Source organism: Salvelinus sp. IW2-2015, unplaced genomic scaffold, assembly GCF_002910315.2.
Source record: "Salvelinus sp. IW2-2015 unplaced genomic scaffold, ASM291031v2 Un_scaffold2854, whole genome shotgun sequence".
NCBI classification, from domain to species: domain Eukaryota; kingdom Metazoa; phylum Chordata; class Actinopteri; order Salmoniformes; family Salmonidae; genus Salvelinus; species Salvelinus sp. IW2-2015.
In genome coordinates this window covers 1-17,887 of record NW_019944154.1, presented here as the reverse complement: position 1 = coordinate 17,887, position 17,887 = coordinate 1, and the positions used below count along the sequence as shown (strand labels likewise).

Sequence of the window (17,887 nt, the reverse complement as noted above, 5' to 3'; positions counted from 1 at the left end):
TTCTGTCTCTTGTCTCTACCAGGGGTGAAGGGCCTGGTACTGTAAGTCCACCATGGAGGCACAGAACAGCCATCACCAGCACAACCTAGACACCAGAACAAGAACTCTACAAGATGCCTGGGCAAGATCAGTGAGACGTCATATTCTAGTCTACCACTGGTTGTGTGTGAGTGGTGTGTGTGTGTGTGTGTGTGTTGGTGTGTGGTTGTGTGGTGGTGTGTGTGTGTGTGTGTGTGTGTGTGTGTGTTGTGTGTTGGTGTGTGGTGTTGGTGTTTTTGTTGTGTGTGTGGGCGCGCCGCTGTTGGCATCATGTCTGCTTTTGAATAAACTAATTCCAGTTCATTTTTTTTAATTTTACAACATCAAATAATTTGTCTGTTGTTTGTTTGTCGCTGTTGTTTTCAGACCTAAGTGTAATGCTAATAGATAAACGCAAAATGCATTTCACAATGCTTCAAAGAGCATAGAAGGACTTAAGATGATTGACTGGATGGAAAAAAAACAGCTCAGGTTTGCACGGAAGCCCTTGACATCACAGAGAGCTATGACCGTAGGCAAGCAGGTGTCACTCCCAACTACATAGTAGTAGAGACTATCTTAGCAACACCGTCATTTAACAGTAAGTCAAAGCCTGCTCTGACTCTGCACATAATGAGTGGTAATTGTTGAAGAAATTAGCCTTAATGCCATTCATTGGCTTCAACTGCGTGAGGGCGATTATGTACAAATTGTTGTGCCGGCTTGATAGTGAGGTAATGGGATGTTGTTGTGTTACTTAGTGGCGCGGTGCGGAGTCCTGTCATTACATAGGTTAAGTGCAATTAGCCAATGATATTGAACATCTGCTAACGGTGATAGGAAGAAGATGAAAACCTGTTCGTTTAGCGTAATGCCATCATCATTTTCCATTGGTGGCACTCTCTGACCACCTCTACCCCTTCTTCCTTCCTCCCTATAGTTGGGGTTTTAAATGTGATGAGAGGGTCAAACTACAGCGTTTGTGCCACAGATTATAGCACTGAAGCACAGAAGCCACTGAAGTTAAGAATTTGGTGACTGAAAATGTTCACCTCAATTACTTCAGTATTGATGGTATCGATGGTCTTTTAATTTTGTTTGTTGAGGGTTTTACAACATTTTATAAAAAGTTCCCTAACAGCATTAATCTGTGTCAAGTCATTATACCAGTCACCCTCCACCTAAATACAGGGAATCGACCGCTTACAACAAATTGCGCATTTCTGCGGCCAACCCTTGAACATCATCAGGGAGTCTCCCACAATCACTGCAGCAAGGCGCTGCCAATGCTGACACAGCACGTCACGCCACTGCAAGCAGCTAGCGAAGAGTACTTGAGTAACACCACAGCCCAACGAGCCCAAAGACCAATCAAGCCAACGTCACTCTGGATTAGCTATATAGCGTCTCAAGACTCGTGAGATCCGTTATGGCAAAGCCATTTGTTTCTCTTGATGCTGATTTTATGACCGCTCCAAAGGCCAGGAGAACGTAAAAAGAAAAGAAAGAGGGAAAGAAATGATTGATAGAGTTAGGAGCTTATTGAGAGTCTGTAAGAGCTTTTCCAGTCACCCCGGCTCTCGCCGTCAGTGCAGTACAAAGTGATGAAGCACATGTTGATTGGAGCAGAGAGCTGAAAGCTGGGAGCTGGAGGGAAGTTAAGGGCTTTGACTCTATAATCTCTCTCTTCTCGTCTCTCTCTCTCTCTCTCTCCTTCTTCTCTCTCCTCCCTTCTCTCTCTCTCTCTCTCCTCTCTTCTCTCCTCTCCTCTCTCTCGCCTCCTCTTCTCTCTCCCTCTCTCTCCCTCATCTTCTCCTCTCTCTCTCTCTCTCCTCTCTCTATCTTCTCTCTCTCTCTCTCTCTCTCTACCTCCTCTCTCTCTCTCTCTCTCTCTCTCTCTCTCTCCGCTCTCCTCTCTCTCTCTCTCTCTCTCTCTCTCTCTCTCTCTCTCTCTCTCCTCTCTTCTCTCTCTCTCTCCCTCTCTCTCTCTCTCTCTCTCTCTCTCCTCTCTCTCATCTCTCTCTCTTCCTCTCCTCTCTCTCTCTTCTCTCTCTTCTCTCTCTCCTCTCTCTCTCTCTCTCTCTCTTCTCTCTCTCTCTCTCTTCTCTCTCTCCTCTCTCTCTCTCTCTCTCCTTCTCTCTCTCTCTCCTTCTCTCTCTCTCTCTCATCTCTCTCTCTCTCCTCTCTCTCTCTCTCTCTCTCTTCTCTCTCTCTCTCTCTCTCTCTCTCTCTCTCTCTCTCTCTCGGTTTTGAGCAGTGTATTAAGTCCCCCCCAGTAATCCAAAGGGCATGCTCTACTGTTTCAATAGCCCAATGAATGGCTAAACCCTCTTGAATGTCAGGAGTAATATGCAGCCCCTGAGATTTTTCTTGGCCAGTGAGAGGAATTGAGAAAAAGAAAGAAAAATAGAATTTGGCTTTATGGTATGTAATGATTTAATGTTAACTTCAGGCCTTTTTTGTGATGCACATTCAAGGAACAAAGACCCCATTGAGTCAAGGATACGTTTTGTTGACGTATCGATGCTGACAAGTGAATGCCAGATCGAGTATGGTAGATAAAACCTACATTTTTATTCGCTGTTGTTGTTTCATAGTAGATGATAGGTTCAAATGAAAGCCATTGTTTAAGACAGCACTGGACCACAATGTAATTGAACAGGACATGCAGGCCAATTGTGCGCCGCCCTATGAGTCTCCTGGTCATGGCACAGCCTGGGATCAAACCCCAGGCTGTAGTGATGCCACAACACTGTGATGCAGTGCCTTAGACCATTGCACCACTCGGGAGGCAAGGGTTTGTAAATCTTGTGATAAAGAACAGTTGAACATTGTTCCTGTTGAAACCCACTGTGAATCACATTCGATTCAGCACAGAGAATATCAGAATTCATCAAAGGCAAACCAGATAGTATAGACAGGTCTGGCTAGTCCAGTCCAGTATTAGGCTGTTGCTGTCTTTGGTCAGCCCACCGAGCACTGAGAGGATAACTTCAACACTCTCAGCTGTCCATACTAGGCCCTAGAAACAAACAGGGGGACAAAGTACCATGTGCATTCCAGTTCAAGTTATTGTTAACACGTAGTGTGGCCCAAGTTGCATTACAAACATGTAAAGATAAATTCTAAAGGACATGACTCTCCAACTCAAGCATAGTAGAAGTGTATGTATTTAGTGAGCAGAGCAAACCTCCTTGCTGTCCTGCCATGTTTGTCTGAACCCATCCTGGATGAATGGAGCAGAACAGAATGCCCTCTTGCTCCGGGTCATGCTCTGTAAGGGCAGGCTCTGAACTCTGCCCCGTCAGCTCAGGTGTGTTGAATGGACCCCAGGTTTGAGGAGATGTAATCAATGTTTGGGGGATGTAAGTCTGCATATCCTAGTACTTTTTAAAGCATCCCACTACTAGTGAGGTTTACTTCACAAACAACTTGTCACTCGTCAATGACACAGATTTCTCCTCTATTGTTTTGTAATTAATTGATGGAAACAAGAACAATAACAGTTGTAGGTAGTGTTATACCAAATATGACAGAGCCACAGTTTTGGAGTATGGGGTTATATAATGACTAATCTAGGTAAGGATAGCAGCCCGGCTAGCATATTAGCATATCAGGCTAGCTCTAATTAGCAGTGGCACTCTGTAATAGAGCATGCTAATCTGGGTCAGCGCATATGTAAATGAGCAGCTGGGAATATTCCATGACGCCAAGCATCAGAGTGTGTGTCACCCAGGGTTTGTGTCGCTCAGTATTAGCATCGACACACACAGACACACCCCAGCCCTCCCCTCGAAACAATTACGGCAATTACAAATGGCATCAATAACGTCTGGCTGTCTGTCAAAAAGGAAAGCCGTTGGGAGGCTTGTGCCACCGAGACAGACCGGTGGTACAGAAAGGACCACAGATGCTTTGATTTACCAACTGAACCACCCAGCTACGCTGGTCTTATGTCGCTCAGTTGGTAAGAGTGTGACACTAGCAATACCAAGGTTGTGGGTTCAATTCCCATTTGGATCGCATGGATAAAAGTGTCTTTTAAGTGGCATAAAGGGAGATACTTTCCTCTCAGCATTTTATCTTGCCCTAGAAACATTCTTGCCCTAGAAACCATCTTGCCCTAGAATCCATCTTGCCCTAGAAACCATCTTGCCCTAGAAACCTTCTTGCCCTAGAAACCATCTTGCCCTACGAAACCTTCTTGCCCCTAGAATCCTTCTTGCCCTAGAAACCATCTGCCCTAGAAACCTTCTTGCCCTAGTGCAATCCTTCTTGCCCTAGAAACCATCTTGCCCTAGAAACCATCTGTGCCCTAGAAACCTTCTTGCCCTAAGAATCCTCTTGCCCTAGAAACCATCTTGCCCTAGAGACCATACTTCCCTAGAAACCATCTTGCCCTTAGAAACCATCTTGCCCTAGAAACCATCTTGCCCTAGAAACCTTCTTGCCCTAGAATCCATCTTGCCCTAGAAACCATCTTGCCCTAGAAAACTTATTGCCCTAGAAACCATCTTGCCCTAGAAACCTTCTTGCCATAGAAACCATCTTGCCCTCGAAACCATCTTGCCATAGAAACAACCTTGCCCTAGAAACCATCTTGCCATAGAAACCATCTTGCCCTAGAAACCTGGGTGTGACAGTGGCCACTATGGAACTGTATACAGAAGGCACATTGTTGTGTGAACTGATTTGAATTGGAACCTGAAATGTGACATGGTCAGGAACATTTGGTTGGCTGGGTACATGTACTGTGTGAATGACTGATGCTCTGTGTAAATGGAAGACAAACTGAACTATATTTTCAGCCTTGTCTATAGTCAGCATGTTAGCCAGTGTCAACACTGTGATACAGTATGAGTGAGAATCTTTTACGGAGTGACTGAGTGACTTGCGGACCCTTAGCTGTGCCATATAAACTCAGCAAAAAAATAAACGTCCCTTTTTCAGGACCCTGTCTTTCAAAGATAATTCGTAAAAATCCAAATATCTTCACAGATCTTCATTGTAAAGGATTTAAACACTGTTTGCCATGCTTGTTCAATGAACCATAAACAATTAATGAACATGCACAAAAGGAACGGTCGTTAAGACACTTACAGACGGTAGGCAATTAAGGTCACAGTTCTGAAAACTTAGGACACTAAAGAGGCCTTTCTACTGACTCTGAAAAACACCAAAAGAAAGATGCCCAGAGTCCCTGCTCATCTGCATGAATGTGCCTTAGGCATGCTGCAAGGAGGCATGAGGACTGCAGATGTGGCCAGGGCAACAAATTGCAATGTCCATACCGTGAGACGCCTAAGACAGCGCTACAGGGAGACAGGGCGGACAGCTGACTGTCCTCGCAGTGGCAGACCACGTGTAACAACACCTGCACAGGATCGGTAAATCCGAACATCACACCTGAGGGACAGGTACAGGATGGCAACAGCAACTGCCCGAGTTACACCCGAACGCACAATCCCTCCATCAGTGCTCAGACTGTCCGTAATAGGCTGAGAGAGGCTGGACTGAGGGCTTGTAGGCCTGTTGTAAGGCAGGTCCTCACCAGACATCACCGGCAACAACGTCACCTATGGGCACAAACCCACCGTCGCTGGACCAGACAGGACTGGCAAAAAGTGCTCTTCACCGACGAGTCGCGGTTTTGTCTCACCAGGGGTGGTGGTCGGATTCGTGTTTATCGTTGAAGGAATGAGCGTTACACCGAGGCCTGTACTCTGGAGCGGTATCGATTTGGAGGTGGAGGGTCCGTCATGGTCTGGGGCGGTGTGTCACAGCATCATCGGACTGAGCTTGTTGTCATTGCAGGCAATCTCAACGCTGTGCTTTACAGGGAAGACATCCTCCTCCCTCATGTGGTACCCTTCCTGCAGGCTCATCCTGACATGCCTCTCCAGCATGACAATGCCACTAGCCATACTGCTCGTTCTGTGCGTGATTTCCTGCAAGACAGGAATGTCAGTGTTCTGCCATGGCCAGCGAAGAGCCCGGATCTCAATCCCATTGAGCACGTCTGGGACCTGTTGGATCGGAGGGTGAGGGCTCGGAGGGTGAGGGCTTTTTTGACCCCCTTTGTTCAGGTACACATTATTCAACTTCTGTTAGTCACATGTCTGTGGAACTTGTTCAGTTTATGTCTCAGTTGTTGAATCTTGTTATGTTCATACAAATATTTACAGATGTTAAGGTTTCTGAAAATAAACGCAGTTGACAGTGAGTGGACGCTTATTTTTTTGCTGAGATTGGTTCCTCGAACTGACAGACATTTTTAGTACACAGAAACGTTTGCTACTCTTCTACATTTTTCCGATGGGTTTTAGTTACTGTTGTGTCGCTCAAGGATGATACAGACATACCAGAGCATGTATGTCCAACCTTGGAGAAAACTGTAGCCATTGTCAAATGTTAGTGCCACTGTTTATATGAATAACTCACCTGAGTGATATTAAGGCACATTCATTCAAATCCCAGAAAAGTGTCACTCACGCACATCAATAGATGTGCCAATCCTATCCAAGCCAACATGGACATATGAACCTTCTCTCTCAACAGGTTACTACAGTATTTCTCCCTAACTAAAACTGTCCATTCTTCTTCCCCTCACTGAAAAACGTGCAGAGCCACCAGTACTGCTGCACGCTGGCCAACTTCCGCATTGAGAAGAAGATTGGCCGGGGCCAGTTCAGCGAGGTCTACAAAGCCACCTACCTTCTGGAGGGCCAGCATGTGGCTCTGAAGAAAGTCCAGGTACTATATTGAGTCCTATCCTTTTAGGCATTTACTCTATAGGTACATCTCAGTAGTTTAAATTGGCTTCCTCTCCTTGTCTCCCCTCCTTCATGTGCACTGTTCTGTGAAACATAGAAAAGGGAAGACGATATGGTGAATACCTGGCGATACCAAACCAGCTATTTGTTTCACTGACATCGTCCTTTCACATCAGTGCTAATCAAGGACTATTGAGATACAGCCAAGGGTTGGCAAAGGCAGTGTGGTTCACGTCTGGACCAGGAAGGCCACAGTGTGTGCAGTTTTTTTCCCCAGCCTAATGCTAGAAACCACTGAACCATGTTGGTTAGTGTTTGGATCAGAGGCCTAGACACACTTCTGCTCTACAGGACTAGACGTGAAGATCACTGGGTTTACGCTGGGCACTGGGGTTATGTGTTAGAGCTGGCTGAGGATTCTATGGAATACCTCTGACAATGCAGTCGGATAACGTTACAAACTTCGTTGTTCTTTTCTTTAGATATTTGAAATGATGGACGCCAAGGCTCGCCAGGACTGCATCAAGGAGATTGACCTGCTGAAGGTAAGGCTGGTGGAATTCTTTCTCAGGGGGTGAATCTCAATTGCATTTCCTTGATTCCTTGAGGCCTCTTTCCTCGCCTCTTTCTCAAAACCCATTGGATGAGAAGGTCAGAGGTTCCTCATCCAATCGGTTTTGAAAAGGAGGCAAGGAGAGAGAACGTGAGGAATCAAAGAAATGAAATTAAGATTCTCTCTGGCTTGGTCTCTTCAGGGGTTTCTTATCATCTGGTTTAACTGTAGGATGCACTTGAATCCAGCAGGTGTAGGTAAGGAAGCATTTTAGAGATGAGGGTGTCAGGGTGCTTGAGTCTTGTGCCAGTGAAATGGTAAGGTTTTAGAATGCTATGGCCCTTTGTCACAGGATCTGGGCCGAACGTGTGTGTTGGGGCAGCCTTTGTGTGGTTGTGACTGTGAGTGGGACTGTGTCAATGTATGTGTTTGTAGTTAATAATACACACAGTCATGTAAACACATTCATTGACACACACATACAGGCTTGATCAGTGGCAGATGTATATACAGTACCAGTCAAAAGTTTGGACACACCTACTCATTCAAGGGTTTTTCTTCATTTTTACTATTTTCGACATTGTAGAATAATAGTGAAGAAGTCAAAACGATGAAATAACACATATGGTATCATGTAGTAACCAAAAAATTGTTAAACAAATCAAAATATATTTTATATTTGAGATTCTTCAAAGTAGCCACCCTTTGCCTTGATTACAGCTTTGCACCACTCTTGGCATTCTCTCAACCAGCTTCATGAGGTAGTCACCTGGAATGCATTTCAATTAACAGGTGTGCCTTGTTAAAAGTAAATTTCCTTCTTAATGCGTTTGAGCCAATCAGTTGTGTTGTGAAAATGTAGGGTTGGTATACAGAAGATAGCCCTATTTGGTAAAAGACAATGTCCATATTATAGCAAGAACAGCTCAAATAAGCAAAGAGAAACAACAGTCCATCATGACTTTAAGACATGAAGGTCAGTCAATCCGGAAAATTTCAAGAACTTCGAAAGTTTCTTCAAGTGCAGTCGCTAAAACCATCAAGCGCTATGATGAAACTAGCTCTCATTAGGACCGCCACAGGAAACTTACCTCTGCTGCAGAGCATAAATTCATTAGAGTTGCCAGCCTCAGAAATTGCAGCCCAAATAATTGCTTCACAGAGTTCAAGTAACAGACACATCTCAACATCAACTGTTCAGAGGAGACTGCGTGAATCAGGCCTTCATGGTCAAATTGCTGCAAAGAAACCACTACTAAAGGACACCAGTAAGAAGAAGAGACTTGCTTGGGCCAAGAAACACGAGCAATGGACATTAGACCGGTAGAAATCTGTCCTTTGGTCTGATGAGTCCAAATGTGAGATTTTTGGTTCCAAACGATGTGTCTTTGTGAGAAACAACAAAGTAGGTGAAAGGATGATCTTCTGCCTGTGTTGGTTCCCACCGTGAAGCATGGAGGAGGAGGTGTGATGGTGTGGGGGTGCTTTGCTGGTGACACTGTCTGTGATTTATTTAGAATTCAAGGCAGACTTAACCATAATGGCTACCGCAGCATTCTGCAGCGAAACTCCATCCCATCTGGTTTGCGGCTTAATGGACTAATTTGTTTTTCAAAAGGACAATGACCCAAAACACACCTCCATGCTGTGTAAGGTTTTTTGACCAAGGAAGGAGATGATGGAGTGCTGCATCAGATGACCTGGCATCCACAATCACCCGACCTCAACCCAATTGAGATGGTTTGGAATGATTTGGACCGCAGGGTGAAGGAAAAGCAGCCAACAAGTGCTCAAGCATATGTGGGAACTCCTTCAAGACTGTTGGAAAAGCATTCCAGGTGAAGCTGGTTGAGAAATGCCAAGCTGTTCATCAAAAAGGGTGGCTACTTTGAAGAATCTCAGATATAAAATATATTTAAACAGTTATTTGGTAACTACATGATTCCATATGTGTTTTCAAAGTGTTGATGTCTTCATATTATGCTACAATGTCTAAAATAGTAAAATAAAGAAAAAACCCTTGAATGAGTAAGTGTGTCCAAAAACTTTGACTGGTACTGTATATATATCTATATATATCACACACACACACACACCACACACACACACACACACACCACACACACACCACACACACACAACACACACACACACACACACACACACACACACCACACACACACACACACACTTATGCACACCTGTGTTTGGAGTATCGTTAAGTGCGTATAGTCCTCCGTCTGTTCACGTGTGTGTGTTTACTCTTTGTCATTGTACGGGATCAAAGAGAGCCTCTGTTCTGACACTCCAAGTGGTTTTGCTGTCATCTCACGCTGGCTGTGAAGCTCTGTTTAGAGTCGAGTGTGTGTGTGTGGCGTTTTATGTCATCGCAAGGTGTGGAGGAGGGACAGCCACAGAAAAAGCCATGAGAGGACGAGAAAGAAAGAGAGGGAGAAGAAAAAGGAGGGAAGGAGGGAGGTGCCCTGTCAGGTCCTTGATCCCGCTCGCCTGTCAATGCCGCCTGTCACTTTAACGACCCGTCAAATCACACGCCCCATCTGCTGCTTGTAACGCCTCCCGGAGTGATTGGCGGCTGCGCTGGCAGTGGGTTTTACGGTGGCATAAATTAAAGTGGTTTGTTGTCATCATCATCAGGGTGCATTTGTTTTGGTGCAGGCCGTGCGAGGCGGCCGGGCGGTAAAGTGGAGTTTATGACAGGGACTTGAAGTTGTGCATCTGTGGGGCAGAGACCCCTGTCAGGAAGAGTGGGTCAGATTAGCATACAAGAAGACTGACAGTGTGTGTGTGGTGTGTGTGTGTGTGTGTGTGTGTGTGTGTGTGTGTGTGTGTGTGTGGTGTGTGTGTGTTGTGTGTGTGTGTGTGTGTGGTGTGTGTTGTGTGTGTGTGTGTGTGTGTGTTGTCTGTCGTGATAAAGGAGTACATCACAACCAGTGCTTAATTTTGAGCCGGATCCTACCGGAACCGGATCCGGCACCTCTCAGTTTTGGACTGTTTCGTTCGTAAAACCTATTTGACTCCCTCTGTAATTCTCCTGCCCCTAAAGAACATATAATGTGAAAACGTACCTGATATTCTAAGAATTGCGCAACATTGTAGCTAGCCTATATAGACCAACTCGTGGCCATTGTTGGTGTGATTGTTGTGGATTTCTTTGAACTGCATTGTTGGCTAAGGCTTGTAAGTAAGCATTTCCACGGCTAAGGTCTACACCTGTTGTATTCGGCGCATGTGACAAATAACATTTGATTTGAGATAGCGTTTTTGGCACAAGCTTTATCGGCCATCGACTGTGAGTGAGCTGCGTATCATTGGTGAGTGAGTCAGTGAAATTTGGAAAGCTTTTTTTAGACTAGAACTTCCTCCTCATACAGTACAATATGTGTCTCCACACTCCTAGGTCTAGCCTATTGATGGTTTTAAAGACCAGTGTCCGTTTTTATTATCCCAGATTCACTCAGTTTGTTAGTGTCAAAGTAGCCTTGTCATTCCATCATTTGTGCTATATTAAAACATATTCTGCTAAAGTCTCCAGCCATCTAAAAATGATGTAGCATTGCATGAAATGCATTTATAAAGGCTACCATCCCCCCCCCCCATGTTTTGCAATTTCTGCAAGCTCCTCTACTCTTACTCCTCTATTTCAGCAAGAAAAAGTGATAATGAATGCGATGCTTTATTATAACGTTTTTTTTGTTATGCATTCCGGTACCTCTGAGCCCCCCAGGTCACCCCTCTCTCGGGCTCACTTTTTATTCCGGCCACCTATTCCGGCACCCAACTTACAAATATAACCACTGATCACAACACACACTTCTCACAAACACACACCACACACACACACACACACACACACCACACACACAACACACACACACCACACCACACACACCACACACACACAACACACACACACACACACACACACACACACACACACACACACACAGTATGATACAGTATGATATATGAATATCTGTCTTCCTAGACACCTATTGATCCATATGGGTGGGGGGGGGGTGTTTTAAGAGGCTAGCTAGCGGGTCTAATGGTGTTTTAAGAAGAGGGCCGTATTGTACAGTACAGTACATGTATAAAACAGGCCGAGAGATTACTTTCCTAATCTAGCCAGCAGGCTTCTAATTTGTTTTTAAGAGGCTGTATAGTACAGTACAGTACATGTATAAAACAGCCGAGAGATACTTCCTATCTAGCCAGCAGGCTCTAATGTGTTTTAAGAGGCTGTATAGTACAGATACCCAGTCATGTATAAAACAGGCCGAGAGATTCTTCATAACTAGCCAGGCAGGCTCTAATGTGTTTTAAGAGGGCTGTTATAGTACAGGTACACAGGTACATGTATAAAACAGGCCGAGAGATACTTTTTCCTATCTAGCCAGGCAGGCTCTAATGTGTTTTTAAGAGGCTGTATAGTACCAGTACAGTACATGTATAAAAACAGGCCGAGAGATTACTTCCTATCTTAGCCAGCAGGCTGTAATCATGCGTTTAGGTTGCATTTCTGAGGAATGTTGTGTTGCTTTCCCGTGAAAAGCTTACGAGCTCTTCCCAACTAAGCAGAAGTTTAAAAATAATAATAAACAGGTTTAATTGAAAAAATACACAAGAGTTAAATAAAATACTGAGGATGGAGCTACTAGTTGGTACCAGGACATACAGTATACACAGATCACTGGGACCAACAGAATATACCAATATGTGGACGTACATACAAGAAATACCATTACCAGATCAATGTGGAGCATATACAGAATACCAGTACCAAATCAATGTGGAGCTCATACAGGGAGTATCAGTTAACCAGTACTCAATGTGGAAGCTCCCATACAGAAATACCCAGTACCAGAATCCAATTTGGAGCTATACATACAGGGATAGTACCCAGACCAGATCAATGTGGAGGCTTGATACAGGAATACCAAGACCAATCAATGTGGGAGCTCCATACAATACCAGTACCAGCATCAATGTGGAGCTATTATACAGTGAATACCAGTACCAGATCAAATGTGGCCATACAGGAGACGGCTCCATTTGGTCCCAACAGGAAGATCTCCAGTACCAGATCAATGTGAGTCCATACCAGGAGTAGACATCATGGAGCTTACATGGTACCCTACCGATCAATGTGGAGCTCCATTTACAGGCAATACCAGACCAATCAATGTGGAGGCTCCATACAGGAGAGTGATTCAGTACCAGATTCAATGTGGAGCTCCATACAGGGAGTATCAGACCAGATCAATGTGCACTCCATTTACAGGCCGATATCAGTAGCCAGCATCAAATGTGAGCTCCATACAGCGGAATACCAGTACCAGATCAACATGTGGAGCCCATACAGGGATCTATTCAAGGTACCAGAATCAATGTGGAGCTCCATACATGGGAATACCAAGATCATTGGAGACTACATACAGGAATACCAGAATCAATGTGGAGCTACAGTCACACGGGAAATACGATCAGTACCCAGATTCACAATAGTGGAGCTTATATACAGGGCCAATACCAGACCAATGGCAGCTATATACAGGTACAATACCCAGTACCAGATCCAATGTGGAGCTCCATACAGGGAGTACCAGTACCAATCAAATCGTGGAGCCTCCATAACAGGGAAGTACCAGTTCCAGATCAAGGGAGCTATTAATACAGGGAATACAGATCAATGGACTAATATACAGGAAATATCAGAACCTAGATCCACTATTGTGGAGCTCCATACAGAGAATACCAGTTACCAATCAATGTGGAGTAGTATACAGGAATTACCGTACCAGATCAATGTGGAGCTAACATACAGGGAATACCAGACCAAAATCAATGTGAAGTTATATTACAGGGAGTACCAGTACCAGATCAATGTGGAAGCTACTATTACAAGGGAATACCAAGTACCAGGATCAATGTGGAAGTTATATACAGGGAGTAACCAGTTACCAGATCCAATGTGGAGCACATTTTACAGGGCAGTACCAGATCAATTGACGCTACATACAGGGAATACCAGTACCAGATCAATGTTGGAGTAATATACAGGAGTACCAGTACCAGTATCAATGTGGACTACATACAGGGAATACCCAGTACCAGATCAAAGCTCTGTCTCAGAGTCTGTTGCATTTGAACTTCTATACAACGAAATAAGGCACACACACACATCACACACACACACACACACACAACACACACACCCACACACACACACACACACCACATACCACACACTACACACACACACACACCACACACACACACACCACACCCACACCACACACACACACACACACACCACACACACACACGTAAATATGTGCACAGGCTCATCGGCAACCAACACTATATCTAATTCACCATTAACACTTACCCGGACCGCAACACCACACACACACACACAACACACCCTTAGGTAGATTGCTATAGGTATGATCCTGTTTTCCTACTCCCAACCCTATACGCTTCAGGATTTTCTGAGTGAATGATACAGTGGGCCCATAACATAAAAAGTTATTTAGTCACCACCAATTGTTGCAAGTTCCCCAGCTTTAAAAATGCAGATGAGAGGCCGTAACATGATTCATATATGTACACTTCAACTATGACAAGCGCACAAAATGAGAAAAAAATCCAGAAAAATCACATTGTAGGGATTTTTATTACATTTTATTTGCAAATTATGGTAGGAAAAATAAGATTTGGTTCAATAAACAAAAGTTCTATCTCAATACTTTAAACCCTTTGTTGCAATGACAGAGCCGTCAAATACTTTCTTACAGTCTCTCACAAGGTTTTCACACACTTCGCTGGTATTGCCCATTCCCCACTGCAGATCTCCTCTAGAGCAGTTTGATGTTTTGCCGGCTGTTGCTGGGCACACCACGGACTTTCAACTCCCTCCAGACATATTTCCATTGGTGTTGAATCTGGGAGGACTTCTAGGCCACTCTCCAGACCCTTGAAATCTTCTTACGAAGCCACTCCTTCGTGCCCCGGCAGTATGTGTCTGTTTGGATCATGTCATGCTGAAAGACCCAGCCACCGTTTCATCTTCATTTCCCTTGCTGGTGGTAGGCCTTTGTTACTTTGGTCCCAGCTTTCTGCAAGGTCATTCACTGGTCCCCCTGTGGTTCTGGGATTTGTGCCACCGTTCTTGTGACATTTTGACCCCACGGAGGAGATCTGCGCTGGAGCCCCAGTTCGAGGAATTATCAGTGGTCTGTATGTCTTCCATTCCTAATAATGTTGCTTCCCACAGTTGATTTTCTTTCAAACCAATTGTCATATTACAAAATAAACAAATAAAATAATCGTACCGATTAATCGCCAAGTATCGGCTTTTTTTTGGCCCTCCAATAATCAGCTTATCGGTTACGCGATTGAACAACCATAATCGCGTCGACCTCTAGTACTGTGACTATTTTTGTCCAGGGGGGACATGTTTAATACATTTTGAGTGAGGACAACAAGACATGTTAACCTTGGTCTACACTGGACAGTTTGGTTCATCTTGATTTGAGATAAGAAAACCTTCATCTTCTCAAACAGGACAATGACCTGTTAGAACCTGAACTGGCATGCTGTTTTCTTCCCTCCTCACAGCAGCATTTGAACCACCCCAACGTTGATTCCAAGTACCTGGACCTCCTTCATCGAGGACAACGAGACCACACATCTTGCTGAGAGCTGGGCGATTGCCAGGCGACCTTCCTCTCAGTAATGATTCAAGGTGAGATGGGTTCAGGACCACCGACTGCCGTCACTGGTTGGCTGGGTCTACAGGTGGTGCATGGCAGGATGAGGCTTAAACCTTCAGGGGTTTGAATAACATTACACCTTGGCTCGTCTGCATGCGGCATGGACAGGGCCAGGAGAGAGGATAGTTGGGAGGGGGAGAGCGGGGATGTGCTGTGTGTGTGTGAGAGAGACAGAGATCAGGCGAGAGGAGCAAATGAGAGAGAGATGAAGGAGAGCTACTTAGACCAGGGGAGAGGAGATGAGGAAGACGTCCCCCAGGCTCTTGACAGCCTGCTCTGACAGACACAAACCTCTCCTTAGGCCTCTACTGTACCTACCACCGGCCTGTGACGCTGTCACGCCCATCACACAAACACACACACACCACACACACACACACACACACACACCCACACCACACACACACATACACACAACACCACACACACACACACACACACACACACAACACCCACACATAAAAACATAATATTCCTCCACATCAATCCTTTCCTCATCTCTCCACCTTTCCCTCTCCGCCATCTTTGTCTCTTACCTCATCTCTCTTTTTCCTCTCCTCGTCTTCTCTCTTTCCTCCCTCCTCAGCTCTTTCTTTCCTCTCCTCGTTTCTCTTTTCCTGCTCCATCGTCTATTTTCCCGTCCTTCCTCGTCTCCGTCTTTCCTCTCCTCGTCTCCTTCTTCCTCTCCTCGCGTCATCTCCCTTTTTCCTCCTTCCTCGCTCTTCTTTTTCCTCTCCTTCGTTCTACTCTCTTTTTCCTTCTCCTCGTCATCTTCTTTCCTCTCCTCGTTCATCTCTTTCCTCTTTTCCTTTTCTCGTCTTCTCCTTTCCTCTCTTGTCCGGTCTGTTCCTCTCCTTGTCTCTCTTTCCCTCTCTTTTTCCTCTCCTCGTCTCTCTCTTTCCTCCTCCTCGTCATTCTTTTCCTCTTTCCTTTTCTCAGTTCTCTCTTTGCCTCTCCTTGTTCTCTCTGATCCTCTCCTTGTCTCTCTTTTTCCTCTCTTTTTCTTTCTTCCTCGCTCTTCTTTATTCCTCTGCCTTTTTCTTTCTAACCTTGCTTCGTTTCCCTCAATCATTGTCCCTCTCGCTTGTCCGTCTGTGCCTTCTTCTATCTCCTCTCTGTCCCCAAAACAAGTATTTAACAAATCCCAAATTGATCCCAACTTTCCCCAATCTTCAGTTTGACCTTTAATTCTTGTCTTATCCCTCATTCTAAAGGCATCATCTATCCAATGCATGCTACAAGAGAGGATTACCCTAAATCCAGAAGCTCTCAATCTCAACCAATATGTTATGCAGATCACAGTCGAAAACAACTATTCTTAGCTGGCGGGCAAAATGTCCTTGTAATTAAAAAAGGATGTTTAATCTCCAAAAAAACTGAAGAAGTTGGGGGATTGGAAAAACAAAGTGAAAGAAACACAATACTATACCACTTTGTTGTTTTGCGGGCCTACTAAAACAAAGCTCTTTGGCCGTAGTAAACTTAAAGCCATGATTCCCATTTGTTAATTAGGTGCTTAGGCTCTCCCTGTGCGGCTCGAGCAGTAGTTCAATCTCTCGTTACCTCTCTAACCTCTCCTCGCTACCCTCTTCCCAAAATCGGCTTCTCATTACACACTAAATAACAGGGTAAATAGTAAATGCACCAGAATCGACTTCTTTAGATGTTTTCCGCACCGCTCTTTGGGCGGCTGTAACTCTGATCATTGAAATCCAGCGCCGGGGTCTCTTGCGGCGAGCAACGCATGCTGTTTGAGCACTCTGGATTAGGGAGAGACGGAGACACGGGCAAGTGAATGTGTGTTTGTGGGATGTGTTGTGGCGTTGCGGCTCTTGTGGGATATGTGGCTGTGTGTGTGACTGTGTTGTGTGCTAGTGTGTGTGTGACCACTTGTGTGCTGCACCACGCAGATGTGGTGTGTGTGTGTGTGTGTGTGTGCCTGTTCAGACTGTGTCGTGATGCATGTAGTGTGTGCTGTGTGTGTTGATGACGAGGAGAGAGACGCAGAGAATCCCAGAGCTTTCACCACAGCTTCGTGTGTTCTGTCTTATTTCCTGATTCTCCTTCTCGATCTCTCGCTACAGCACCTTTAAAGAAGTACAGAGCGCGTCCTTCATCCCAGAGAGGACAATACTACTCAAGCGGGAGCAAAATAGCACTATTATCCCTGCATTACGTTCTCTTCTATATCCCCCAGCAAACGACCCCAATCTTTATTGTACAATACTTTGCACGTCTGCCTGTACGTGCCACCATGCACTCCCGTCAGAGTTTCACTGCACCGCGTGTAAATCCAACCCACTATCTCTCATTACAAACTCCTCTTCCTCTCTCACTTTCCTTCAACTCATAATAACTTCTCTAATTACCCCCCCTTCGTGCCGTTTCCCCCTTTTTTAATCAGTCTCTTCCTCTCCCCCTCTCCGCCTTCTCGGTATCACAATCTTACAACCATATCTACACTAACAGGGACATCACTTTGTCCAAGCCAAAACACCAGTCATCAACTGTCCAACATGTGAAGAGAGTGTACTCGACGGCACGAACGCAAGTCGGCATGAGACCTTCTAGGCAGACAAAATCCCGATAATCAACTCACGACCTGCGCAATGAAAACCAATAACAATACTTAAGCATGACGCAAAACAAGAATCACAAGTCACTGGACAGACGGAACTAACTGCCCATAGAACGGCCAACATCCCGGCACAGTCGCCTCATTCACTCCCTGTTGACAGTTGAGACTT

The 17,887-nt window shown here is 45.0% G+C and overlaps 1 protein-coding gene across 1 annotated transcript in view; it reads left to right on the top strand.

The window, feature by feature from the left end:
- The window catches only part of LOC112074869 (serine/threonine-protein kinase Nek6-like), a 55,590-nt gene extending 38,317 nt beyond the window's left edge, over positions 1–17,273 (top strand). The window contains exons 3-6 of the mRNA XM_070440699.1: positions 6,643–6,771; positions 7,274–7,336; positions 14,989–15,112; positions 17,225–17,273. Coding sequence (XP_070296800.1) covers positions 6,643–6,771; positions 7,274–7,336; positions 14,989–15,066 — 270 coding nt within the window. The 3' untranslated portion in view covers positions 15,067–15,112; positions 17,225–17,273. The remainder of the gene's footprint in view (positions 1–6,642; positions 6,772–7,273; positions 7,337–14,988; positions 15,113–17,224) is intronic.
- Positions 17,274–17,887: the final 614 nt, after the last annotated feature.